Here is a 27,624-nt window from a genome sequence, read left to right on the forward strand (position 1 = left end):
TCTACCGCTGTATATGTCAGAGCGAGATAAACTATAAAAAAATGCAATTTTTCTATGTAGCTCTAGATAAGGATAAGCTATACTAATATTATAAAGCTGAAGAGTTTGTTTGTATGAACTCGGTAATCTCAGGACATACTGGTCCGATTTGAAAAATTCTCGCGGTGTTAGATAGCCCATTTATCGAGGAAGGCTATAGGCTATATATCATCACGCTAAGACCAACAGGAGCTGAGCAATGCGGGTGAAACCGCGGAGCACAGCTAGTTTAACATAATTGTGACATTGAATGATTTTACTAGAATTGTTTTACTTTCATTTAATCGTAATGAAGTGATAAAAAACTTTTGCTTTCCCTTTATACTAAGAGTACAATGCACCAATTAATATTTCTTAGTTTATTCCAATAAAACTCGATTTAAATCCGTTAAAAACAACATTCCTTCACTATTGCTCACAACAATTCACTTATTCGACACATTGTGACACGAATATAAGGCAAATATATTCCTCCGCTTACCTTCGTTACATTGTCGTTACCTGTAAATATACGAAAATATAAGAATTTTTAAACTTGTAAAATGAATAAATCAGTCCTATAGATTTTTTTATGGATATTTGATAGGTCTAAAAATAGGCAGAGAACTATTTTTTATACACAAGTGATCAATCTAATGGTTGCTGCTTTGCTGACGGGGAGCCCTTTTTGCCACCATTGCTATCTTCCTTTTAGGTTCGCGTTTTTTATTTAACTACACAAAAATAGGCTCCGTCGCCTCGCAACCGTCTTCTTATGGACTTATTAGATTTTTAGCACTTTTGTCAAGTGTAAGTCAAGTCTGGAACGAAGACGCAAGCATCCGCGTTAGGCGCGGGACATATACAAGCGGCGCGGCGTGCATCGGGTGCGCTATTGGCATTTTGTATGGAATAATTTTGGGGCGGCGCAACCTTGGCGCAACTATGGCACAACCGTGGCGTGCCGTCTCGACGCCTGTCCAAAATTCTTTCATACAAAATGTATAAGAAGGACGTGGTGCAAAACAGATTCAAGAGGTGCGCTTATGGCACGCCCGCGCCCGCGCCGCTTGTGTTTGACCCGCGCCTTACAAAGTATACACGATCAGTACGCAAAATTCGTGTATATTTTGTAATCACAGACTTAAAAACAGCATTACAATATATACACGAGCAGTTTCCTATGGTTGTGTTCTATCTATGTATAGAATGGAAAGACGCATCAGAATCGATTCTTAAAGAGTCGCTAACATACAAACATACAGGTGAAGCAAATAAAAACGTATTAATATAAAAAACACTCACATAATAGAACACCGTTTGTCCCTCGGCTGTTGCGTGAGTCGTGTATATATGGGTGTTGAAGCGACTTGTTTGATCGCTTCCGGATCAGCCGTTGCGACGGGAGCGGTTAGCGGCAGGTCTGTGTTTATGCCCACTATCTGTAATGTGAAAAAAAAAAACATTTTTTATTATGCAGAAACAGCAAATATAATAAAGTTCTGTTTCTTGCTTAAGGGTGCTATAACAGATTTTTAGCAAAAACCGCTATTTTACGGTACAATTTTAACTCAAAGCACTTACACGTGAGAACAAAGTAATATCTTAATTTAAAGATAATATATTCAGTTCTACGATAATCTTATAAAAATTGTACGACGTCATACAAAATTGTCGCTGAAATACGATTTTCCCAGCACAATGATGGCATAAAATGCAAAAAAATGGGGTCTAAACCGGTACACTTTTAAGAAAATTAAAAGCCTAATCTATCTTCTTACCTATTAATTATTGAGGGATATATAGTCCTTTATAGATTGTGATAATTTTTTTGTATCTAAATCAAAATTTTATTTCAATTATTAGCTAAATTAAAAATACTTGTCGATTTCTTCATACATTTTGCTCTCGCGGGTCGTCAGACCGCGCTCAGAAGCGCTCTTGGAAGGACGGGTGTATCGCTCCTCGTCCCAAAAATAAAAACGAATTAGAAAAAGATTATTGTGCGTATACTGCCGTTTTCGTGATTTGAAATATTTGATACTTTATAAGAGTAAACTGTATAAGTTTCATATTCCAATTATTAGTAATTTAAAATTATGTTTTAAAAATTATGTTGACTGAGATCCTCTTTTTTTATGGGTTGTTGAACGGATTGGTGGGGTAAAGCAATTTGACAAAACTTAAATCCAAAATGGCGCCGACGAAAATTTGCCATCTTTTCGTCATGGGTGTCATTTTCATGGTTTTTGGGGTAGCTATTAACCAATATGAGGTCAAAATTAAAATCCAAGATGGCGCCGACGAAAAATTTGACATATTTTCGTCATGGGTGTCATTTTCATGGTTTTTGGGGTAGCTATTAACTAATATGAGGTCAAAACTATAATCCAAGATGGCGCCGACGAAAATTTTACATCTTTTCGTCATGGGTGTCATTTTCATGGTTTTTGGGGTGGATATTACGCAATATGAGGTCAGAACTAAAATCCAAGATGGCGCCGGTGAAAATTTGACATCTTTTCGTCATGGGTGTCATTTTCATGGTTTTTGGGGTAGCTATTAACTAATATGAGGTCAAAACTAAAATCCAAGATGGCGCCGACGAAAATTTTACATCTTTTCGTCATGGGTGTCATTTTTATGGTTTTTGGGGTAGCTATTAACCAATATGAGGTCAAAAATAAAATCCAAGATGGCGCCGACGAAAATTTTACATCTTTCCGTGATGGGTGTCATTTTCATGATTTTTGGGGTGGATATTACGCAATATGAGGTCAGAACTAAAATCCAAGATGGCGCCGGTGAAAATTTGACATCTTTTCGTCATGGGTGTCATTTTCATGGTTTTTGGGGTAGCTATTAACTAATATGAGGTCAAAACTAAAATCCAAGATGGCGCCGACGAAAATTTTACATCTTTTCGTCATGGGTGTCATTTTCATGGTTTTTGGATTTAAGGGACCATAACTCACATAAATGCAATAGACCGTTGACTGACAAAAATTAAGCAAAAGTTCAATAGCAGTACAACTGTTGGTGTATTTTTGCATCATGTCTTATATAAAAATGATATATAGAGATTTTTATGATTTTTATTTTACTTACTTTCATCTAAAATACTGAACCCATATTCTCATAGCTCACTGTGGAGCCAAGATTTATTGTAATTATTAATAATATCGGAAATTACATAATTAGAAAATGTTTTGTTTGTTTTATTGTACCTACTTACTAATACAAACTGAAAATTATTTTTTTAAAATAGATACTTCAGCTTCATAATATTAGTATTAGCATAGAATAAATATAAAATTGTAAATGTAAAATGACAGGACCTCATTACAAAGATTTCGTGTTTTTATCTGTCACCAGGTATCTCATGAAACGTGATAGGTAAACAGTTAAAATTTTGAGAGATGAGGTTATTTCCTTTACCGCTACCAATAGCAACAAATAAAAATATCGAGGATAAGCATCGGTTGGCGCGGTCATAAATTGGATGGATGATCAATTTTTTTGCAATATCTCTTAGATTTTTTGTACGGAAAAAGAAACAGCGTGCTTAAATAGAATAACAAAAACGTTAACATCTTTGTTATTTTATTTTAGTTTATTTCTTTATTATTAAGAAAATTACACCTATGACGAAAAGATGTCAAATTTTCGTCGGCGCCATCTTGGATTTTGGTTTTAACCTCATATTCGTTAATAGCTACCCCAAAAACCATGAAAATGACACCCATCACGAAAAAAGTCAAATTTTCGTCGGCGCCATCTTGGATTTTGGTTTTAACCTCATATTCGTTAATAGCTACCCCAAAAACCATGAAAATGACACCCATCACGAAAAAAGTCAAATTTTCGTCGGCGCCATCTTGGATTTTAGTTTTGACCTCATATTTGTTAAGAGCTACTCCAAAACCTTGAAAATGACACCCATGACGAAAAGATGTAAAATTTTCGTCGGCGCCATCTTGGATTTTAGTTTTGACCTCATATTGGTTAATAGCTACCCCAAAAACCACCCACACTTGCAAATGTGTTTACTACGTAGGAAAAGTTCAGATTTAAGAGTATCCTAGGTAATGTGTTATGTGACGAATACCTATAATTTATTTCATTCCGCCTATTTTTCGGAATAACATACATTTACTAAGAATTGTATACAATGCCGGATTTAATACAGTGCCGGTAACATCATATGTATGATAATAATTCTACATTTCTTAAAAAGCTTTGATATTGTATACAATTCATAGATTATTATTCAATGAAATAATGATGTAAAATAGTCACACTTTTTTAAGTTGTTTGAATATACTAACATACTTATTAGGATCGTACCTACTAATAAAAGTAACAAAATGAATTTTTAAAGTTCCCAGTAATCTTCTGGAATCAATTTCAATAAAAATACATAATATCAAAAATTAAAAATAATATCAAGTATGAAGATGGTCTATAAAATGGAATGCGCTATGTTTACGTGAGCGTGATATTGCCGCGAACAAAGTTACGTCGTTAGATACCTAAATTTGAGTAACGCAGATTTGTGACAGCGTCCTTAAATTGTGATTTTTTTCGATGAATTCAAAGGAAACTGCAGTTTCTTAATTTTATAACAGTCTAGCGAGTCAGTCAACTCGTCGACATATTCAGTAGATTTTTATTACTTTATTAATTTTTTTTAGTCTAGTCCTAATTTTTATATATATACGGCCTTACTAATAAAAAGTTAAGCAATGGATAAATTTCAACCATTTTCTACCATAGCTGTGTCCTGCTCTTGCTCACATGAAACATCAATCATAAAAACAAGACAGGTTATTGCAATAACTAATCCATTGCATAGCGAATGGGTAACATGTTATTAGTAAGATCGATTATATTTTTATTTATACATTGTAGATCTTCTTCTTCTATCTTTACTAATATTATAAAGAGGAAAGGTTTGTATGTATGTATGGTTTTCACGCATAAACAACTGAACAATAACAATAAAATTAAGCACACATATAGAGGGTAATTTGGATTAACACATAGGATAGGTTTTATCTCGGAAATCCCATGGGAATGGGAACTATGCGGGTTTTCCTTTGAAAACGTGGGCGAAGCCGCGGGCGGAAATCTAGTCTTTGATATAATGATAAATGAATTTATTCACCTCAGCGGTACTCTCCACACAAACCCGCTCCGCACTGAACCGGAAGGGTCTAGCGAGTCCCCCGAGCCGGTCCAACAGTCGCGCTCTCTTGCGGCCCTCTGCGTCCACGTGTGTGCAGTCCCCGGGCCCTGTGGGGTCCGCGAGGGCTCCTGTGGGGTCTGTGGGGTCTGTGGGCTCCGGCTTGCGCTTTCGGCCTACTACTGTGCCCGTGGGACGAGACGATTGTTCTGTGAGAAATATTACATATGAAAGTATAGGAATGTGAATGAATTAGCAGTTTGTTTGTAGCATAATATGAAACATTACATTGAAAAAAAAAGACGTGTTGCACTGGGGGAGTGCCGGCAGAAGTGAAAACTTGATTATTAACGTTGAGCATGTTTGATATCCATCCGTCTTACGCTTTTTCGATCAGGTCACGTGTCCTGACGCGAGTTTAACATTTTATACCCATTACAGAAAAAGTGCTCAACGCCGCTAAAGAAGTTTTCACTTCAAAAAATCGTTTCAATAATTTACCACTACTTTTAAGTTTTAATATAATCTTGAGCTGCATATACATATATTCCAGCTGCCAATATTTTAGATGTCAATGTTTATGGAGTATAAATGTTGATAGTGTTAGTGTTTCATATATTACTAAATTACATGTCCCGCAGCCGGAGGCCCCAAAAGAAAACTCAGATACTTAAAAACTACATTTAATAGCTAAATTGAGACTTTACACCCATGTCTGCACGATGCATATCGGAGTTAAAGAATGAATTTATACATTTTAATAATTATAAAGACGTAAGCTTGGATGCTAACTCAGGGAAATCGGACCAACATTCTATTCCCGTGCGAACGGCGTATTCATCAGTTTCGTATGAAGGCAGGGCCGTAACTACTATCAATGGTGTTTATGTTAATAGTGTTGATAATATGTTGCTAGCTTTGAAGGTGTTGGTGTTGTTAATATTAATAGTGTTGGTGTTAGTGATGCTTGTGTTCGTGTAAATGTTGTTAGCGATATTTTATGTTAGTGTGTTGTTGGCTATACTGTGTGTTGGTGTTTTGTTAGCTATATTATGTTGGTGTTTTGTCTTACCATTCGCACTCATAACACTCGAATTTACACTAGTGTTATATCTCAGGCTCGAGTCCAGTGGTGTGCGTCTCGAGAATTCACCGAGATGCTTGTAAGATCTCCTTCCACGGATGCTGCGTAGCCCACTGAGATAGGGACTCTCAGCTGATGATGGCTCTTCGGAAACTATCGATGTTTCTGTCAAGTCCATCTCCATTGTTGTGTTGTTGCCTGGGTAATGAATAAGATAAAAAATGTAATGTGACATAATAATTATTAATAGGTCTTCTTTTAAAAATAACGAATCAGGTTGTGTAGCCTGAGAACATAACATGTTAGTGTACGCCGTGTTTTATAATTCAATAAAAGAATAGTATTTTTTTTTTAATGGGAGCACTGCACTAGTGTAAAAAATGTATGTATTTTCTGCTGTGTTTCAAACGAACTTAAATAAGTATTTCCAGTAAGCAGTTTTTAAGATGTAAAATGTAGGTCAAAATAAAGTGAATGTACTTGTATTATTTTATCATGTCATACAAGTAAATTATTGAAATTAATTTACTTGTATGACATGATTGTGTTTTCTTCGTGATGTTGTTTTCTTCAAAGAAACCTTCTATGCTGTTTTTCTTTCAACCTTTTACCTTAACATTGAAATCCAAAAAACACAAATTAAACTATTTTCACCCACAACCCAAACTCACCCGTATAGTTAGCCACGATAGACGTCTGCGTGTTATCCGCGTGCACTCGCGAGCGTCTGTAGGGCGACACCTTGACGCGCGACTTGCTGTAGTTGGTGTCCGGCTTGCGAGCCTCTGCGTCTGCGCACACACAGCGTCACACTACACACATCGTCACATCGTGCACACACACTCACTTTTGTGCTCTTTGTATATATTTCATGATAGAAAAGGGGGATTTATTGAAGTGAAAACTTCTTTAGCGGCGTTGAGCACTTTTTCTGTAATGGGTATAAAATCTTAAACTTGCGTCAGGACACGTGACCTGATCGAAAAAGCGTAAGACGGATACCGTTCCAAAATATCAAACATGCTCAACGTTAATAATCAAGTTTTCACTTCTGCCGGCACTCCCCCAGTGCAACACGTCTTTTTATTTTATAATGTATGGGAATTAGAAACCTTTAGGACCAGTTATAATTCAACGAGTAGTCGTTGTATACATATATATTGTAATTAGAGGAGTCATACTTTTTCCAATATTTAAAAAAAAATGTTATCCAACTAATTTAATTTCAAATATTATCAGTGAAAACGTCTTTGAGTTTGTGTACACGCTACACACATTGTCACATGTGCACACACACTAGTGTACCATATTTATACGTATATTGTATAATGAGAGAGATGACAAATATAGAGGGCTGTGTCTGGAAAAAATCGCTATTTAGCGATAAGGCTAATTGATATAATTTATCCTAGATTAAGTCTCAATTTGTAATTAATTCAAAGCAATAAAGCATTAATAAATAAATAAATCTTGTCATGCTTTATTATATCATGTTATATATGTAATTTGTATATCAAGTATGTGAGAGTATTTCAAATCAAAAATATACATTTATTCATTGAACTAATTCGAACTAGAGTGCGAAATTCGCATGCGAGTTTCGCACACACAGTCATATTTTATTGTACAAAAATTTATGTTGTCAATTAATATGTAAGTCAGTTACGAAATCTATAAGTTTATACTCACCTTTCATATAAATATGTGGTAGAAAATAGTAAAATTTTAAAAATAAGAATAACATTAACATCATTGACGTCTCTAGTCACATTTCTAACTTATTAAATACGAAAGAAAGTGATATCAAGCAAGGTAATTTCTCATAGTTATAATAAATTGAAATGCTCTAAAAATTTATTCATTCTAAACAGACTTTAAAAAGTATATTTCACTGATTTTACTACTCAATGATTAATACCATTTTAATTTTTTTAATAACAACAACAGACTGCCCATTATTCCTCTTACGTTATTAACACAAGCTTCAAATCATAAATTGCATAGAAAAATTAAAACTACCCGCATTTACAATTATTTTGAAACTACTCTCAAACAAGAACATTATAAAACCACCCTCAAAAACTTAATATTTAAAACTACCCGCATTTACAAACATTTTGAAACTACCCTCAATCACAAAATTGAAACTACCCACAAACACGAAATTGAAACTACCCTCAAAAAACATCTAAAACTACCCTCCAACAACACAAAAACACTAACCTTCAGTTTCCACCTCAATGGTAACTTCAACGTCCAATTTCTCCTCCGCCTTGGTATCGTTACCATCTTCCGTCTCTTTCTCTCTCGGTTTAACGCCATCTGCCTTCTCTCTCTTGTCTTGCGGTTTCGGTGAATCGGACGAACGTAACTTGCGATCGGACGGCGCGTCGTCTTTCAGCTTGAGCAGTTTTGATTCTTTCGTCTGGAAATTTTAATATTTTCATTGAAAAAGTTTTTCCAAAAATGACGGAATCATGATTTTTTTATAGAATGCAATATCGATCACATTATGTTAACTATTTTCCACAATAAGGCTGCAAGTATTAATAATTACATACATTTTATTGAGTAATTTTTAAAGAATAGAGAAAATTCGATCACGCTTTCGGCTTGCCCAGACTAAATTATTATTATTTTCTCACAAGATAAAAACCAATAACTTCTTTTGCAATTTCAAATCTACAGCACCTATTTTTCATTTTAACAAAATCCATTCAGCACTTTCCGAGTAACCAACATACATACACAAAAAATTATATCATTTAATAATAAAACAGGATATTTACTCACATCGTCAGGCACATAGTCCTTGTCCGCTTGCTTGTCGGACGCCGGTCGTGGAGTTTCTGGCGTGCGGCTTGCTTTCACCTTTAGTATTCATTTTATATGAGTGTTTTATATTTATTTGGAATTGGAGTTATTACTTCTTATCTTAATATATATATAAATCTCGCGTCACAATGTTTGTCCTCAATGGACTCCTAAACCACTTAACCGATTATAATAAAATTCGCATACCATGTGCAGTTCGATCCAACTTGAGAGATAGGATAGTTTAAACATGTAGGTACCACCAATTCAATGCAATACTTTTTATAAATTCAGAATGACTTATGTCAATAAATCGGTGGTAAATGTAAAAATATGTATTGACGTTTCAAAAGTGCTTCTCCAAGAAGTCTAATTGAATAAATAAATGTTTGAGTTTGAGATTAAAACATGCAAACTCACACATGAAGCAACATATAATACAAACACACAACATATAATTCAAATAAAGATATACATATTAGTACACATTAAACCACTTGCCAAATAGCTATTCATAATTTTTATGAAAAAATTTTGACACTCAAAAGATTTCCCTTTACCATAACACAAAAATAAAAATTTCATTCAACAACTCACTTTTTACGGGAAATTCGAAGCAGTACACAGATCCAGACCAGTTTTAATCTAGAATGGTTCAAAAAAGCTCCACGAGTATAAGGATAACTCACCTTCTCTAGTAGAATGTAGCGCTAGTCACATTTTCTTGTATCGGGGACTAATACCCGTGCATAAGGGGGCGTCCATAAATTACGTGAGCTGTTTTAGGGGGGAGGGGGTTTTGTCAAATCTCATCTAATCTTATGTTGGTCTAGGAAAATGTTACGCAATTTTTTTTTTGAAAATCAAAAATTGAAAAAAAAGTACCTCACGTAATTTATGGACGCCCTCTAAGCATTTTCAAAGTCAGACTACACTCAGTGAGATTGGAACCTTAAAATAAGTGGTATTTACTGTGTCATGCCGATATTTAGTATGTGTACCAACTCTGTGTCTGCATTGTCACCAATTTGCTCTATACAATAACACACACATACACAGCTGTACCAACCTGTCCCCCTATAGCCCGCACACGCTCACACTAGACTCCACTACCACAGTATAAATATGTAACAGTATGGCAACTAAGCTAAGATAATTACGTATATAAAATTGAAGCAATCAGATTGTTAGGGCTTGGATGTTGTTTTTTATAATATAAACATTTGAGTTTTATTTGAGTTCTGTGATGATCAATTAATTGAATTGAAAAATATAGTTCACTTATAAGATTGAAATATTAAAATTAAACTTTAACGGAGTTTTATCCCGTAATATTTAATGACTAAATATTATTAAAAAGGCTGAAAAATTCACGAGGCCTAATTTTAAGAAAACTAAAACGGCATCTTCAGATTAAAAAAAAATCAACAGTCCTGACCTGGTATCAAAGCCGTTTTAAAAGAAAGACCACCCTATTACGAACAAATAATCTTGAAAATAAATATTTGGATCAGAGTTTTGCTTGCATTTGCAGGTAGTTTTACTTTTTGTAACGTTGCTGTTATCCAGGAGGAATTACACAGCGTAACCTAGCTTTATTTGAACGTAGTAGTTTCACGAAGAACGTAGCAGTTTTTACGTAGTTTCCGTACTGCTCCACATTTATACTGTGGCACCATTGCACTGTATCACGCACCTGCGATCGCCGGGTGTAGCTCCGGCTGGGCCCGTCCGGCGTGTTCGGCTCGAAGCACTCCATGTCCGAGTCCTCGTACGCGAGCTCCGGGTAGAGCCCGTCGTCGCTGTCCGAACTCACCGTCGCGTCCGCGTCGCCGTTGTGCCGCGCGCCGTTCTGTTTCGCTTTAGCCGTGTCCTTCTTGCGGCTGTCCGATGTGTCGGCCTGGAATTAACGATGGAAATTCGTAAAATAGAGCTAAATACATTTAATTCCTTAAAAAAAAAATTGGTTGTTTGTAAAGTAGGTTTACGATCGAGATGTTTACGTGATAACGTTTTATTGGTGGCAGCGCTCGAGATGAGACGGGAGATCGGTCCGTCTCTCTCTCGTTATACCTGCGATCGCGCTCGTGAGGTTTTGGTGTGACACAAGTTTCTGAACATGTCACCCAACTAAAACGATTTTAAAGACGTTATCACGTCAAAAACAAGGTATGGTGGGTCTAGATTCGATAAAAAGCAGTTATTTCCATAAACAGAAATTGCATCTAATTTTTATCCTGCGCATCAACCATATGCAACACATATGAACGCATTGTTCGATAATAATGTTTTTGGTTTACATCTAAAAATTGATGTCACGTAGATACGAAAAAAGGGAAATTAACAATAACATCATCATCATACGTCAATTAATTAATATTTGGTCAGTGATAAATGTAAATTAAACTCACCTTGCCGTTTTCTTTGCTCTCCTCTTTAGGTTTCTCCGTAGGAGCGACTACTGCTTCTTTCTTTTCTGTGGGCTTATCTTTTTTGTCAACTACCTTTTCTACGCTTTTTTCCTTCTTCTCTGCTTTGTCTGCTTTTTTCTCTGGGGTCTTATCTGTGATTTTCTCAGCGGGCTTATCTTTTTTGTCACTTTTATCTGCAGCTGCATCTTTCTTTACCGTTTTGTCAGTCTTTTCTGAAGCTTTCTCTGTCTGTTTGTCATTTGCGGCGGCTTTTTCAGTGGTTTTTTCCTTTTCCGCCGTCTGTTTCTCTTTTTCTGCATTTGCAGCCATTTTCTTTTTCATATCCTTAACCGGACTATCTGCATGCCTCTGAAAAAATATATTGGAAAATTAATTTCAGCTTCCGTTTAAACTGAAATTGACTTTCATCTCTTATTGGATATCTAATAGGTGCAATGAATAAGATGAATCAGTTGCTTCAAGTGGATTGATGCCAATTGACGGTAAAGTGTGCTATCTGCACTAAATAGTTCATATAAGTCAACTGATGTCTATAATAAGTTTGGAACATTAGTGCTACAGTTTAAATAATTACATAATATATTTTCTAACCTTTTCCTTATCTTCTGCTATCGGCCCTTTTCGCGTCACTTTTTGGCTCATGGCTTATCTGCAAAAGAGAATTAGATTTAGGCAAAACGTACTCTATCAAAATGTTTAAACTAATTTACAATTAGTGTGGCAGGTGTGTCTGAAATTTGCACTTATTTATTTACGTTTCCTGCCTATTACTGCAAAATATTGGGATTCTGGTGGGTGGAATAATGTTTAGAAATATTGTATAAAGAAAAAGAAAGTTTGCATGAACAGTCCAAGATTATTTGTATACCTTTGTTATTTAAACAGTTCCCTGCTTTGCAATCTTACGTGACCATATAACGAGATAGATATTCTCGCAATTTGCGACTCGTATCATAACAAGCAATCATTAAATCTTCATAACAACACAACATTTAGTCCTAATGCTGTAGATGCGAAAGGAATAACATATTTTCAACTAGAAACATTAGCTAGAGCATATAATTATGTTTGTTAGCAACTACCTTCGTTCTAACGTGACGCATAGGGCATGCAGAACCGAGTCCGGTTCCAAGTTTCTGAAACCCGGTTCCAAATCGAGCTCAGAACCGGGTAGAACCGGGTTACCCGGTTCTTTTATAATACCTCGGAAAAAAATACGAAATTAAACAAAAGTAACTGTAAAAGTACCTGATGGGCCTTTTATTTTACGCGGCATGTGTCTTATTTTATTACATTAATAAAGAAACAAAATTTCAATACTTCTCTATATTTATCAGTTTTATAAAAGTACCTTGTTATCATAATATCACATATAAACTTAAACCTTATTCATTAACTGCGAACTGTAAAGCAAAAAACCGGCCAAGTGCGAGTCAGATTCGCGCTCCGAGGCCTCCGAACAAACCTATTTTTTATAATGTTGTAACTTTAAAATTTATGTTTTTAGAAATTTTTTCTTTATCTGTGTTATAAGACGTTACTTTTACCAAATTTAAAGACTCTGTGTTCATGAGAAGTACCCTGTAGGTTTTGAGTCCCATGCGAATGTCAAAATTTGCGAAAATTTTCAGCATTTACGGCTGTATCTTTTGATGCGTTGGCTTGTGAGTTTGACTTTGAGCATCTTTGAGCATCAAGGGACCGAAGACTTGAGTATTCGATATAAATTTCAGCCTGATACCAAAAACAAAACATGACTGGATCATTATATAAAACAGTAAAATCAACAGCTTTTCAAATTCACGACAAATCTAATAAAAATATTTCAATAGCCTAATTTTTGTCATTTTCGAAGCCTAATTTTTTTTTGGTAATACAACCGTAGGAAACTCATAGCATCTAAGGTTCCAATCAACTAATCAGAGCCACGCTAGAGGCGTGGCACGAAAATTCGCGATGCACGTGAGTCTGACGTTGCCAGATAGAATAAATTTGTTAAAATAATGCAGTAAAATATAAATAATACTTTATATTTTAATATTTTGGTCGGAACCGGGAGAACCGGGTTTCATACTATTCAGACCCGGTTCTCAAGATCATCAAAAAACCCGGGTTTACCCGGGTTTTTCGGAACCGGGTAAACCCGGGTGCATGCCCTAGTGACGCAATACATCAATCCAAACATATTTCCCACGTGGATACTAGTCAGTAGTTTAAAAACAGCGTTGCACGAGAGTGAGACATTAAAAATATATTTTTAAAACGTCAAATGTTAACGACCTTTTAATCATCTTCAACAGTTTGTATTTCAACGTCGTATCGTGACTGATGACTTGATGAGACCGTAGGCCCAATTAATAAGTCCTTCATTATATCATTTGAAACACAAAACTAAAAAATGTTGAAAAAAATAAATACATAGTTGAAATGATGAACATGCACTATTTTGATTTTTGACATTTTTTTTTATTTTATTAATGGACGTCATGAAATCTGTCGAAAAATTTGTAGTTATTTTTTAAAGTTATGTAAAAATCGACAGCAAACGGTAAAAATATCATATTTAAATAAATATTTTCAATTACCTACTCAAACCAAATTATTTAATAAAACAATACTGCCTATTCTTTACATTCAAAAACTCATTGGTTCAAATTCCCCTTTCATAACAGGAATTTTTATTGTAAATTGAGTAGAGTCACAGCTGCCTCTCAAATTAAGTGGAACAAAAAACAATGAACCACATACTTCATAACATCCTGTGACGTGTGACCTGCAAAGTTCGAACCTTTAATTTTCTATTTTATCTATAGAAATATTTGAAAATCGACGAGGAACTAGATTTTGTATGAACTATTACCTAACTTACGATTATTTTAACTTTATTAAATGAAATAAAAAATTGTTTATTAATATTTAATCAAAAGAGAATGATGAAGTGACACAAAATATTCATCTAATTAAACTTAATTACGATTCAATTTTAATGATTTTATGGCTTCGTCTTATTAAGTCGGCTTAACTAAAACGTTATTGACATTGATGAATTTTATCAATATTCTATTCTCAATCACTTTTACTTTCAAGTCACAACTTGGTAGGAAACAAAAACACGAAGAAGTTAGTTAACATATGAAATAAAAGATTAAAGAAGTGTAAATAAGTGAAGACTATTATAATCAAAATGTATAATTTTGGTAGAGGCTGTTAATATTTTTACTGTTAATATTTTCTTAGGTCATTGCCCATAGTAATTGGGTTATACTAATTTATCCACCGACTTTCTAATGACACCTATAAATGATCTCAAATCTTCCAAATCGAAAAAAAATAGTTGTTTAACTGAATAGTACCGGAAATAACATTAATATAATAACAGAGTTACGGTGTCCTTATATGGAAAGGAAATTTACAGACTTCTTAATAAAGTTATGAAGAATTTCTGAATTAAATTTTATTGACCAAGTGCGTGTCGGTTATGTCACAAGTTGTCATAAACAAAAAATCTTAAAAAGTTAAAATCTAAACAACAAAGAACAACACCAAAGATATAATCTACATTCATAACAGCTCCATAGACCTCACCTTGATATTGAAATGGTTATAAAAACGGCCTCCAGTAACGAATCTTAGTTTATCAGCACACTAATAATGCTGACGCGACGGGGTGAACGACCGCGCGCACGCACACACTAATAAACTGTGTGTGGTGTAAGTCACGAGCGTTGCTGTGTGATGTCTACTAACTACTGAGCATGTGGTTACTAATTCATGCAGATTGTTGTACATGAATTTATGTGTGATTGTTTGTCTATCTGTAGTTTAGAACGCAACAGAAAGCGGTGGCTTAAATTTTTCGAATAGAGATTGGTACAACTTTTTTCATGCACCATGCGAACATGAATCCTGATGTGAACGATTGTGTGTTGTTTATGTTAAACAGAAAATCAATTCTATATCATGTCCATAATCCTGGACAGTTTCATTAAATTTCATTTTATAGCCGTAGTTTCTTAAGCTAATAGCTAAGCTATAAAGCTTTACTTTATGCACATACACTGTTACACAATTAATAAATTTAAAAAGCCCGACTCTATTCTGCTCCTGAGACACAGTATTTTACTAATTCAGGAGCTTATGGATTCATATATGTATAAGCTGTACCTATTTATTATGTAAATAAAGTTTTTTTTAAGCATAGCTTCTTTCGCGGGCCTTGAGCGCGGGGACCGAATCCAGAAATTCCGTAACGAAAAACCTCACGCTCCCCACTCCGACGGGCGCGGAGATGTGGCTAGAAGGCACGCTTATGCAATAGCTTTACCGCGGCAGTCCCCGAGTGCCACTCGTCTTTTTTTAATTCGAAGCATACATTTTCACCAAAAAATCAAAATGACATGTAATTTTAATCAACTACATATTGGGCCAAGACATCGAACTTCAACATGATAAAATCACCTATCCGCTTTATTTTCTCACTTGCACCACACGCCAACCACTCCCGCGCCACTTTTGTCGAAGGGCCGCAGCTATTAACATTATGAACAGATGCGGAACGTGTAAGAGCTTTCTATATATTATTTTCAAATCTAAGATTTTTAAACATCCATAGTAAATGTTTTTCTTAATTTCTGTTTGGAAGAATTTGAAGTAGATCCTATTTTTAAATAGGATTGAAACTTGAAAGTTTAATTAACACGTTTGTTGTTCGTTCTATTTATTCGGGTAGTTGGATGTTTATCTCGGGTAAGCTATCTCTTGCTTGTGAGAGTTGTCTTGTTGTAGACAAACCTAATATAGTATTGTTCTAAGTAATCAAGTGTTATGTATATTGAACTAATTTATCTAGTGTGCAGTAAGACAACACACACGAAAAGTAACTAGTAAATGTTAGACTAGAAAAATAGTCTTGCTTCAAAAATACATCAAAAGTTCAATACTAAACTCAGTACATACCAAACTTAAGAAGCTCAATAATAATTAACTTCAGAATTCCTTCCAAAACCACATTCTCTACAAGTCTACAGAAATGTTATCACCATCACCAGATAAACAACCCATAAAAGCGAAAAGCTTTCCCAAATCAACTAACCCTGTCAATAGAGCAAATCAAACCTGTCGAAAGCGCATGTCTCTCGTCAAACACCACGTGGTAACACTTGTCGGCGACCGCGACAGAACGAAAATAACATGTGCTTTTACTAGAAAACTATTCTATGGGCTCAGACCAATAAAATACTTTTTTATTGGTCTGAGTCTATGGGCTTGTTTGCACGACTTTCTGTGTACATTTACAAATTACAGTGTATAAATAAACATGCTTTTAGCGAAAATGGGAGAAACATTGAAGAATATGTACGTCAAATGTATGTTATAGTTGAATAATGATATATGTTTAATTCATGCAATACATTAAACGTAATTTAAATTTTAATTGCTTTTCAATTGTTTTGATTACAAATTTTCATTGATGTTAATTATTATTATCTTTAATAATGTTGGTTCATTGTTAAAGATGCAGTACCTACTTGAGCATAAAAAGTTGAAAAATATTTTGAAATCGTGTTTTTGACCCACATTAATTTTTGTTTTTGATTATAAGAGACTGTGTAAAAAACCTTAGGTAGGAGGGATCAGGTAAGTCACGTTCACTTACTATAAATTGCTAAAAAACATCTAAAAAATTCACTTTATCGCCAAATAGTCGTTGTTAAAAACTAAAATAGTAAATAAAAACAACGTGCACATAGGTATGTAATATTATAACTCAGAATAGATATTCATAACCTCAAATCCAAAACACATTCGAATTTATCATTGCTGAATCTAGGTGCAGCAAGCGACTTTTTGTTATCTCTAGCAAATAAGCTGTGTCCTAGATATTCGATCGAATTGTTATAATATGTAACATGATCATATACGGTGTCAACGTCTTTACATAACCCAGTAGATGCACCTTTTTAAATATACTCTGCACATTTTATTATTACGACCTCGATTATTGTAAAAACTACAATCGTGCCAGAGTATTAAAAATATATAAAATAAAAGATCTTGTTATTGAAGTTATTAAAAATGCAATTTTATATAACGCAATGGTTTTATAGTAAGGTAAACAATGCTTTTAATTTTTAACCTTTGTGTTTACAAACTATAAATTTTAAATATAACACGTAAAAAAACTTTATTAATTTAAAAACATCAAATTGTCTCGTACAATGGAGGTCTAGACTTCTAAAAAATCATCAGACTAGACGAACTAGTATTCTATCGGTCATTAGAACGTGTTTTGCATATTAAGTACAAAAAAGTTGAATCAAGATAGTATAAAAAAGATAGCGGAATATTATTTGGTGTTGTTATTTGTTTAATTCGACTATCTCAAGATTTTTCATTCATCTTCATTCTTTCCAGAAGACAAGGAGCTTTTATTTCCAAATCAGGATTGTTGAAATCCGAAACCCAAATTGAATAAATATTTAATCAATTTATTGATCGATTTTTCTTCGTTAAAAGAGCAATGTATGAGTTTATTTCCGGCTTTTCTGTGTGGAAATTGCTTTCCGAACGGGTGGTAAATATTAAATTAAGTAAAAATGATTTATAACGAATGAAAAAAGGCTTCTGAAAGAAGTCTAGTTGAATTAATACATGTTTGAGATTGAGTTTTACAGGCAAGACCATTTCTTTCTCTTCCTTATTATTTTCCAGTGAGAGTTGAAGATAGATATCTTTTATACAATTAATAATTAGCCAACGTGCCATTGTCCTTGTAAAAATAATTCATGTTTTAGGGTGGTTTTCCACCATCAAACGATAAATAAAGCGGTACGATTGGTTCTATACAATCAGGTGCAAAAGCATCCTAAAACATAATTAATCTTTCGATAGCCTTTTGTTAGTTCCTAATGCTGCAAAAACATTACAAGCAATATCACTATCCAAACATCATTATATCCATACTATAATAATATAATATTATAAATGCGAAAGTAACTCTGTCTGTCTGTCTGTTACTCAATCACGCCTAAACTACTGAACCAATTTTCATGAAATTTGGTATGGAGATATTTTGATACCCGAGAAAGGACATAGGCTACCTTTTATTGCGAAATATGTACCACGGGCGAAGCCGGGGCGGACCTCTAGTTACCTATAAACTCAAGGTATTCAAGAGGCGACGCACTCAGCACTGTCTACACTCTACAGAGTCCTATCGAGATAAATCTTTTATCTCTGGCCGTACGCCATGATTCAACAAGTCGTTGAACCATTAGCTTGCATAACATTAATAATAATGCAATTATGTACCTGCATGCTAATTTAAGATCCACGTGCTTATTATAAATACATTATGATTTATATACGCACTTGTTACCGTAAACTATGTTACTATTAAATGCTCTGTGTATTTTATAGATTCGTGAACATAAATCTGTTGGTCATAATAAAAATAGCTTTTTTAAACGGAGCAAGGAACTGCGCTTTTTATGAGCATTGTACTAGCAGTCGTCCGTAATAACTATGTAACATTATGTTTTTTTTTTATGTCAGAGCAAGCAAAGGGGCAGGTGGGCCACCTGATGGTAAGTGGTCACCACCGCCCATAAACACTTGTTTCATTAAATGAGGATTTTTAGCGATTATTTTTCCAAGTAGAAGTTGCCAAGTTAGTAATCAGTTACCACGGTAACCATTAAAATCGGTCGTACCGTTTTGAACAATCTATAATAAAAAGACAAACAGAGGGCAAACCAATATTATAAAAAAATATGTTTAGATAAAAAACTTTTATTCTGACATCATAAAAAGAAAGTTGAAATTTATTCATTTATACGTTGATAGAAGAGACACTAAACAGCTATATGTACTTATTAAAGATTCGAAAGTCAATAGTGTTACTTTATTACCTAGACTAGACTAGAAGCCATATAAAACAACCTATGATGTCCATAGATAAAACTAGACTTCGACAATCGTGTAGGTTGACCATTGACAAATATTAATATACCTAGATTACAATTCAAAAGATTGGTAATTTGAAGCCTTGTTTACGATATACCTACCCACCTGTTCAGAAGTTGATGAGTGTGGGTAGTTATATAGGACAAGCAACTATTGACAGACAAAGACAAGGTTATTAACATATAATAAATATATATAACTTTTGCACGTTTGAATGTATCGCTCCAGCGAGTTTTGATTTATAATTGGATATGCTAATGATAATTTAAATTCTTCAAATCGAAAAGAAATCTAATTGAATTATGAAATAGAAGCTCCAATATTTGATTTTTGTCTTTATCAATGTTCTGAATTAGTTCAAAGACACATAAAAACGATCTAAAATTAAATACTTGCGTACTCTTATAGCGCGACTACAATTCGTACCTGTCCGGTATTACAATAAATGTCCTTTATTTAGTCCACGGTTAGATGTTACATAATATGTAATACGATATGAGCAGAACGACCGTCAGCAAAAAAACACGCAATTTTAACTCGTGTAATTTTTGGTAGCGTCGACAAAAAAATTGTATTACATATTTAGGTTATAGAGAAGTATTATTTCTAATGCGATGAAGTAATGCCGCTATACAAACTTTAAAGGGCCTGTTATTTTTCCTGAAAATAATACTGCTTTAAGACATCGTGCTACAGGGTTGGAAACATGCTCAAAGCATCTTACAAAGGCAGATACGTCACCGATTCTCAATTGTGTAAATGAGACAGGAAGCTCATTCAATTATATTGCAATACGATGCCCACACGCGCGCTGTGAATTCGTAAATACTGCATACACGCTAAACACTGGTATAATAAATTCGGGTTAGTACCACATACCAAATTGTACTACATTACTTAGGCATTTACATTGTTTTCTATGTACTTTGTGTTTGGTACTTAAATGATTTTTATTATATGATTCTATTAAATGATAACTACATATTTGGTTTACTAGCCAATAATAATATACCGGCTCCTATCCTTTACTTAATTTCTCTCTGTACAACCGGTTGTCTGGAAGAAATCGCTATTTAGCGATAAGGCCGCCGTTTGTTACAATGTATCCTAGATTAAGTCTCAATTTGTAATTTTTAAGAGCAATAAAGTAATAAATAAATAAATACCGTGTAAAAAACGTGTTTATATGCAATATATTATTATTATGTACATAGTAAACAATGGAAGTATCAAATCAATAAAAAATTGCCACTTTATCAATAAGAAACTAGCATTAACGATACACAATTGATAATCATATTGTATAATGTACAAATGATTAACAATGAGCTGTTTAAAATAAAACCAAATTAATGAATTAACATAACTATCGGTCAATTAGGGAAAGCTGGCATGTTCACAGTACTCACACTTATGCAATTTCACTTACAGTATGTTCAAAAATAAATGCTACTCTAGTTTCATTTTAGACTTGAATTGTAAAATGGGTGCGTTGTAGATATATATATATATATATATGCAAAAATAATTACTTATGAAAGCTCTCATAATAATTTACCTGTAAAATTATAATTTAAAAGTAAATCAATTGATGAAGTTAATTATTTATTCTAATAATAATCAATTGGATAAAAGTATTAATAATCATTCAATTATCAAATAATAATTAAATTCCTGACTTTGGTCGAGTAAAGATATCTAAGAAATATTATATTTGTAGTAAGTACGTAATACCTACCAATACGCGCTAACAAATATGTGTTAAGTACATGTTTATTGTATAATTTTCACACTATTGGTTTTAAACTCAAACTCAAACATTTATACAATTAGACTTCTTCTAGAAGCACTTTTGAATCGTCATAACACAGTTTTAACATTTACCACCAATTCAGAAAGCAGTATCTATAGAGAAGAAGAAGAATCTATTTAATCATAATCGTAATCTTCTACTTCACTGTAACTTTCATCGCTCGAAGAACTCGATGTTTCGTTGTCGGAATTTCTTAATGTTATTATAAATGAGTCAGTGTAATTATCTACTTTTGGTTCTAATTGAATATATTTTTCCTCATGTTCTCGCGTCTTTCTCCAAACGTCACTAAACATATCCAGACTACATATTCATAGATTTTTAGATATTCGTACTACACCAATTACATCACCCTGTATTTATAAACAATTGCAAAATATGACACATACATAGGCCGGGAGATACTGACACAAAATTTCGGGTCATTTGTAACAGAATGGCGGTTCTACAAAGGTCTTATTACGCAATGACTAAAAGAAAAATGATGGTCAGAACTCAGAACGCTGGTACCGGCGGACTAGTCGCGTGGGCGTTAGTCGAACTCGTCGGATAAATAGCGAAAGTCAAACGATTTGTAACACAAAAATTTTAGAATTCACCGATAGCCCATAAAAAAGATGTAGGTGGTAGTGTCATGCCATACTTTTCCGGTGTAACTTACAGCCCCCCATACCGACGCGATGCGTTGATTAAAAAAAAAACAATTCAAACATTTGTACCAGGCTAACTTTTGCACAGGTAATCATCATCGTGCAGACATTTACGAAAATCGCCATGCCATACTTTTCGGACGATTCCAAATAGCCACCATACCGCCGAAAATCTGCAAAAAAAAATTTTTTTTCGCCAAACAATTTGTACCAGTATTGCATTTGGATTTTTGGAGAGTATTTGATAAAATGTGACCATTATTATATTTGCCATACTTCTAGTAGGGGGAAAAAGTGCTGCTATACTTGAAAATTAATTTATTCGTCACGTTTCAAAAATACGACTGTACAATACGTAAAATAATTTTTTACAGTATGGGATCATTATATTCTGTTTGTTTGTATACAATTCTACCTAGAAAAAAATATCGCAGATTGCAAACATGGGGCGGATGATTGTAAGACTTAAAGCCAAGACGTAAGAAAAAAATGAAAAGAATTGGCGATTTATTATATTTGCCATACTTTTAATAGAGGGAAAAATTAGTGCCATACTGCTACAAATCGTTCAAACTACGAATAAAATCTTATAATAAGAAAAAAAATCTTATACACATTCGCCACCTCCCACAGGTATGGCATTATCACACTTCTATTTATAATCATTCAGGAGTTGTTGAAAAAAAAATGTAGGGTGGTACAAATCGTTTGGCGAGAAAAAAAATTCAAAAATTTGCAGATTTTCCGAGGTATGGCGACCATTTGGAATCGTCCGAAAAGTATGGCATGGCGATTTTAGTAAATGGCTGCACGACGATGGTTACCTGTGCAAAAGTGAGCCCGGTACAAATGGTTGAATTGTTTTTTTTAAATCAACGCATTCACGTCGGTATGGCGGACTGTAAGTCACATCGTAACTGTATGGCATGACACTACCGCCTACATCTTTTTTAAAGGCTATCGGTAAATTCTAAAATTTTTGTGTTACAAATCGTTGGACTTTCGCTATTTATCCGACGAGTGTGACTAACGCCCACGCGACTAGTCCGCAGATACCAGCGTTCTGCCCATCATTTTTCTTTTTGTCATTGCGTACTAAGACCGCTCTAGACCGCCATCCTGTTACAAATGACCCGAAATTTTGTGTCAGTATCTCCCGGCCTAACATGTGCAATGTGTAAATGTGTTGACGTTCCAGCTCTTCTTAATATACCTATACACAACAGTACAATAAATTATAATAAACAAATAAATTTTCATTTCATTTCAGTTAGAAAGCATGAATGAACCTATAAGTTCAAAATCAAAAATACTTTGCAATTGCAATGTGACACTTACCAAATTTTTTGTGCTAAAAATACTTTTTCCGATACATGATATGGTTTAGTGGAAGCCATATAAAATCAGATGTATTTTTATGTTACCTAGTTTTGCATTTGAACAAAGGAACACTTGTCACAATGTACCCATTGTATTTGTACACATAGCTTGCAAATAACACTTTAGTATGAATATTGTTTGAAAATTTGTAGTAAATTGTTTACTTTTATATGCATTCTTTATTTATAAAGCAAATACTGTTTATAAATGGAATATAGGCTGATTGATTTATTGCTTTTATAGTTTTTTAGTAAACACAAACTAGCTAAAAGCACATTTCTTCCACAAATCTTATTTTTCTTACACATTTCGTAAATTACAGTTACTACATTTTATTTATTGTGCACGATTATCTTAAATACAGGGTCTGAAACATTACGGACAGGTTGTTTTGACTATAACAACTTTATATTATACCTCTTACTTCAAAGACACAAGGTCAAACATGTTTTAGATAAGATTATTGGCACATAATACAGTGATATTAAGTCAAGGTAACATTATCGCAGGATGGTTATGTAGGAATTTTAATTGTGTATGTTTATAGGATTTTATTCATAGTAACTTGTATTTTTTATCTTCTTAATAGCGCTACCTGAATATTAAATTAAGACATCTCAAATATTTTACAATTCTTCTTCCATAATAATATGTCATAGTAGATATTAAATTAGATATCCCTAAAGTTAATAGCAATTTGGCTTGCTTCTCATAAAAAAATTTGATTAAAACCATTGAGTTACTATGTACTATGTGAACATAGTAACTCAATGATTAAAACATAGATAATCACATAAGTATTTCACATGTTTAGGAATAAGCTTGTTTGTTTAACAAAATGTTATAATGAATAGATGATACAAAAACAAACACCTACTTTGGCCAAACATCTATTTACATTGACAAATACTAACATTAGCACTGTTTAGCATTAACACAAGTAAGTGAAAAGACTATATTAACATAACAAATAGTGTTTAAGCGCATTTGACCTAAGAACCTAAAGATTTACCTAGGACAAAACGGTACAAATATTTATGAGTTGCAAATATCTTACTTATTTTACATAAATGTGAAAACATCATTTAAGTAGAAACTTGTATGAATCATAAATAGCTTATTTTCTATGCAACAAAGAAATTATAAAATAAATGAAGTTCAAATCTGAAAATGTATGTACCTAGTTAAATCATCATAATTTGAACGAATGTAAACATAAAAAAAGTGTAGACAAAAATCATCATGACATTATTTGCCCAATTTATATTTTGCATAGAAGTAAAAAATCTCAAATATCAATAATTACTTGGCCTTGAAAATAACATCTAACTACTGGTTGCAAAAATTAAGGAAATACAGTCAAAACTGTTTATGGCGACATCGTTTAGAACAACATACCGGTTAAATTGACCAAAATCAAAGGTCCTGGCTGAGTGTTATATGACCGCCTTATCGAAAACATTGGTTTTTACGACATTGTTTACTACGACATACCGCATTAAGCGACCACATTTGGTTAATATTTTCGGAGTATTATATCTGTAGAACGACCAGCTCAGCTCTATTGTAAACAATTTGAATAGGTAACTGTATCCACATCTGGCACGGTATAATAGTCAATGGCTATTATCGTAAAAGTAATCAAAGTTTAGGGTCTTTTGTAATTCTTAGAAACAAAGCACATGCACTGAAGGCCCGCTTCGTCATATCTCTTAAGTCAGTTTGTTACTTTGTTACTTATTGTTGAGTTAACTGTGAAAATTGTAACATGTCGCAAAAAAGAAAACAAATCAATATCGAAGAAAAATCGCGTATTATTTCAAAGCTACCTAGCAAAAGAATATAGTGTATCACACTAAGATCACACTCGTCAATTTTAACCGTTTGGAAAGAAAGGGAGAAAATTCAAATCCGGTTGTTACAACTATCGGTTTTTACGACTCAATATGAGTAGTCCCTTCGATGTCATTATAACAGATTTTGACTGTACTTAAAAAACGTTAATATATATCAATATCGTAAAAATGTACATAAAAATTGCATAAAATTATTCTATAGTAGACTAGCTTCACCCGCTTTGTCTGAAACCTAAATTTATTAAATTACATACTAACCCCTTCGCCGAAAATCACTCTATGTATTAAAAAAACCGCATCAAAATCCGTTGCAGCATTTAAAAGATTTAAGCATACAAAGTGACAGGGACAGAGAAAGCGAATTTGTTTTATACTATGTAGTATGTAGTGATGTAATGTAAGAATAAGGCAAATTAAGCTTAATATTTCATAGCGTACACAGGATGTGTGGTTCTACACATTAATGATGCCTCAGTGATTGCTATGCTTCAGTTAATTTTGAAGGGTCTGATATAATTAACATTCTGCCAATATAGACTGTTTAATTTTGTACAAAATCTGACCTGATTTGATTTTTATTTTTTTACGTACATTTTTACGATATTGATACATATTTTTTCTCTTCGAAATAAAACTAAAACTTGAGTTAATATTTAACATATCAAATATTAATTTAGATGTTTGCTCACGAACCTACTATAGTCCATAGGATAAAATTTAGGATGTGGACCGTCGAGTTGGATATCAGCGATTTTATAGCAATAAGATAAGACTATGAGAAGTAATTTTACGAAGTTTCAACCTGCGACGCCGCTTATTTTTTTTATAATAAAATAAACAAATTTGTATAATTTTGTAATAATTTTCGTAATTTTGACGTTGATAGATGCCTGTCACTAGCAAAGGATTCACATATACAGCTTTAGAGATATTTTTATCTTAATAATACTTTATAAAATACATAAATTGATAGTAATATAAAAGAATTTATCACAAAGATCCTTTTGAAGAGTTATTAAAAGCTGTGGAGTATGTTTATAGAATTCAATAAATTTTTATTACATTAAAATAATTGTGGATTATTATATTTCCTCTAAAATAATTGGATAATAATAACAATGCACAAAGTTAAATAAAGTATTTTAGTAGAGATAAAGACATTACCTACGTACACAAAACACTAGTTTACATATCATCTCGGCTACTAATTAATAATTCAGTTCAATTACATTTCATTCTAATTCAATTTAAGTTAGTAATTCTAACAATAACAATTATGGGTAATGTAACACACATAAATCCATTACACAAAAGCTGAACAGTCACATAACCAAATCTGTCAACCCCGACTCCACGTGGTCCTTCCGCTGTTACCCCTAGAGTGTATGTAAAAAATCGGAAGCGCGGAGGGAGAGCAGCCCTCACCCGCTGTAGCTAAGTGCAGGCACCGTACGAGCCGAAGCGGCTGAGGCTGGTCGCCGAAGGCGACCAAACAGCCGAAGCTGCAAAGGCGAGTTAAGTGCATGTACTTAGCTACGCAAGGGTGATAGGGCTGCACTTCCCGCAGCGCTGGAGCAGAAGCAGAAGCAGTATAGTGAAACTGGAGGGAGTTTGGGAGTGGAGGGAAGGGAAAGGTTTATCCTACCATCCATTATTTGTAACTTTAGGCCCAATTATAACCTCAAACTTTGACCTTGAATATCTCAGGAACTACTGGTCTGCGCCGGTGGGGGGTGGTACCTAGGAGTTCCCCCCGACCCCCCTCCCCTCCCCTCCCCCTCCCCGCCCCCCCATTGACGGTCCACATTCTAAATTTTTACCAATGTTTAAATAAATTGATGGGAGAAGCGATAGAAGTTATTGCTGTGTGATATAACCTTACAATGTACTTGATATACTTAATGAAGTAAATTATTATAAATACATTCAATTTAGGTTAGATTTCCATAATTTCAACCTTTATTAACTAAAGGAATGTTCAAATAGTTCAAATCTTCAAGCAAAACAAGATCTAAGAATGGCGGGCGGCGTATCATGGCGCGATTCAGATTATGAGTAAAGAAATAAAAGGACTTACGGTATTTAACTTTCTTCAAAGTTTTGAACACTTTCCAAACTCACTGCACTTGTTTACACTGAAAAGTACACGAATTCAAACAAATATTTAGTATAACGTGAAAGCGTCGTTGCTATTCATCACTTCACCGACAGCGCGATACAAAAATTGAAATTTGTTTGTAGTATTGCCGTATTCACTATTCCACAAAAAAATTTACATAGTAGATAATAGGAGATTGGGAGAAAAAAATTAGTCCAAGCTTAATATGTTACAAATAGTAATAATAAGAAAATACTTTTACATAATGCATGGATTTACAGAAAGTTTTAAATTAATAATTTTATTTTGGCTGACTATGGCAAATTTTA

The 27,624-nt window shown here is 33.7% G+C and overlaps 1 protein-coding gene across 1 annotated transcript; it reads right to left on the minus strand.

Annotated features, from left to right (window-relative positions):
- Window positions 1–1,319: 1,319 nt before the first annotated feature.
- LOC149898411 (uncharacterized) lies at window positions 1,320–27,415 on the minus strand. The gene is made up of 10 exons (XM_090115375.1): window positions 27,275–27,415; window positions 12,125–12,182; window positions 11,513–11,881; window positions 10,798–11,001; window positions 9,081–9,158; window positions 8,511–8,712; window positions 6,959–7,078; window positions 6,276–6,485; window positions 5,186–5,412; window positions 1,320–1,460 (listed from the first exon to the last, which is right to left on the minus strand). Exons 2-10 carry the CDS (start codon window positions 12,173–12,175, stop codon window positions 1,320–1,322), a joined length of 1,602 nt encoding a protein of 533 aa, XP_089971501.1. The 5' UTR covers window positions 12,176–12,182; window positions 27,275–27,415.
- Between the last annotated feature and the right edge of the window lie 209 nt (window positions 27,416–27,624).

Source organism: Colias eurytheme, chromosome 23 (assembly GCF_061535395.1).
Source record: "Colias eurytheme isolate Ceu_HAF_F1 chromosome 23, ilColEury1 Martin Lab GWU primary, whole genome shotgun sequence".
Classification (NCBI taxonomy): domain Eukaryota; kingdom Metazoa; phylum Arthropoda; class Insecta; order Lepidoptera; family Pieridae; genus Colias; species Colias eurytheme.

What these genes read in the sequence shown, in the direction of transcription:
- LOC149898411 (XM_090115375.1), bottom strand. Translation starts at nt 12,175, where the DNA reads ATGAGCCAAAAAGTGACGCGAAAAGGGCCGATAGCAGAAGATAAGGAA. An exon ending in TAGCAGAAGATAAGGAAAAG is followed by an intron (nt 11,882 to 12,124) that starts GTTAGAAAATAT and finishes ATATTTTTTCAG; the next exon opens with AGGCATGCAGATAGTCCGGT. An exon ending in TATCGTGGCTAACTATACGG is followed by an intron (nt 6,486 to 6,958) that starts GTGAGTTTGGGT and finishes TTCATTACCCAG; the next exon opens with GCAACAACACAACAATGGAG.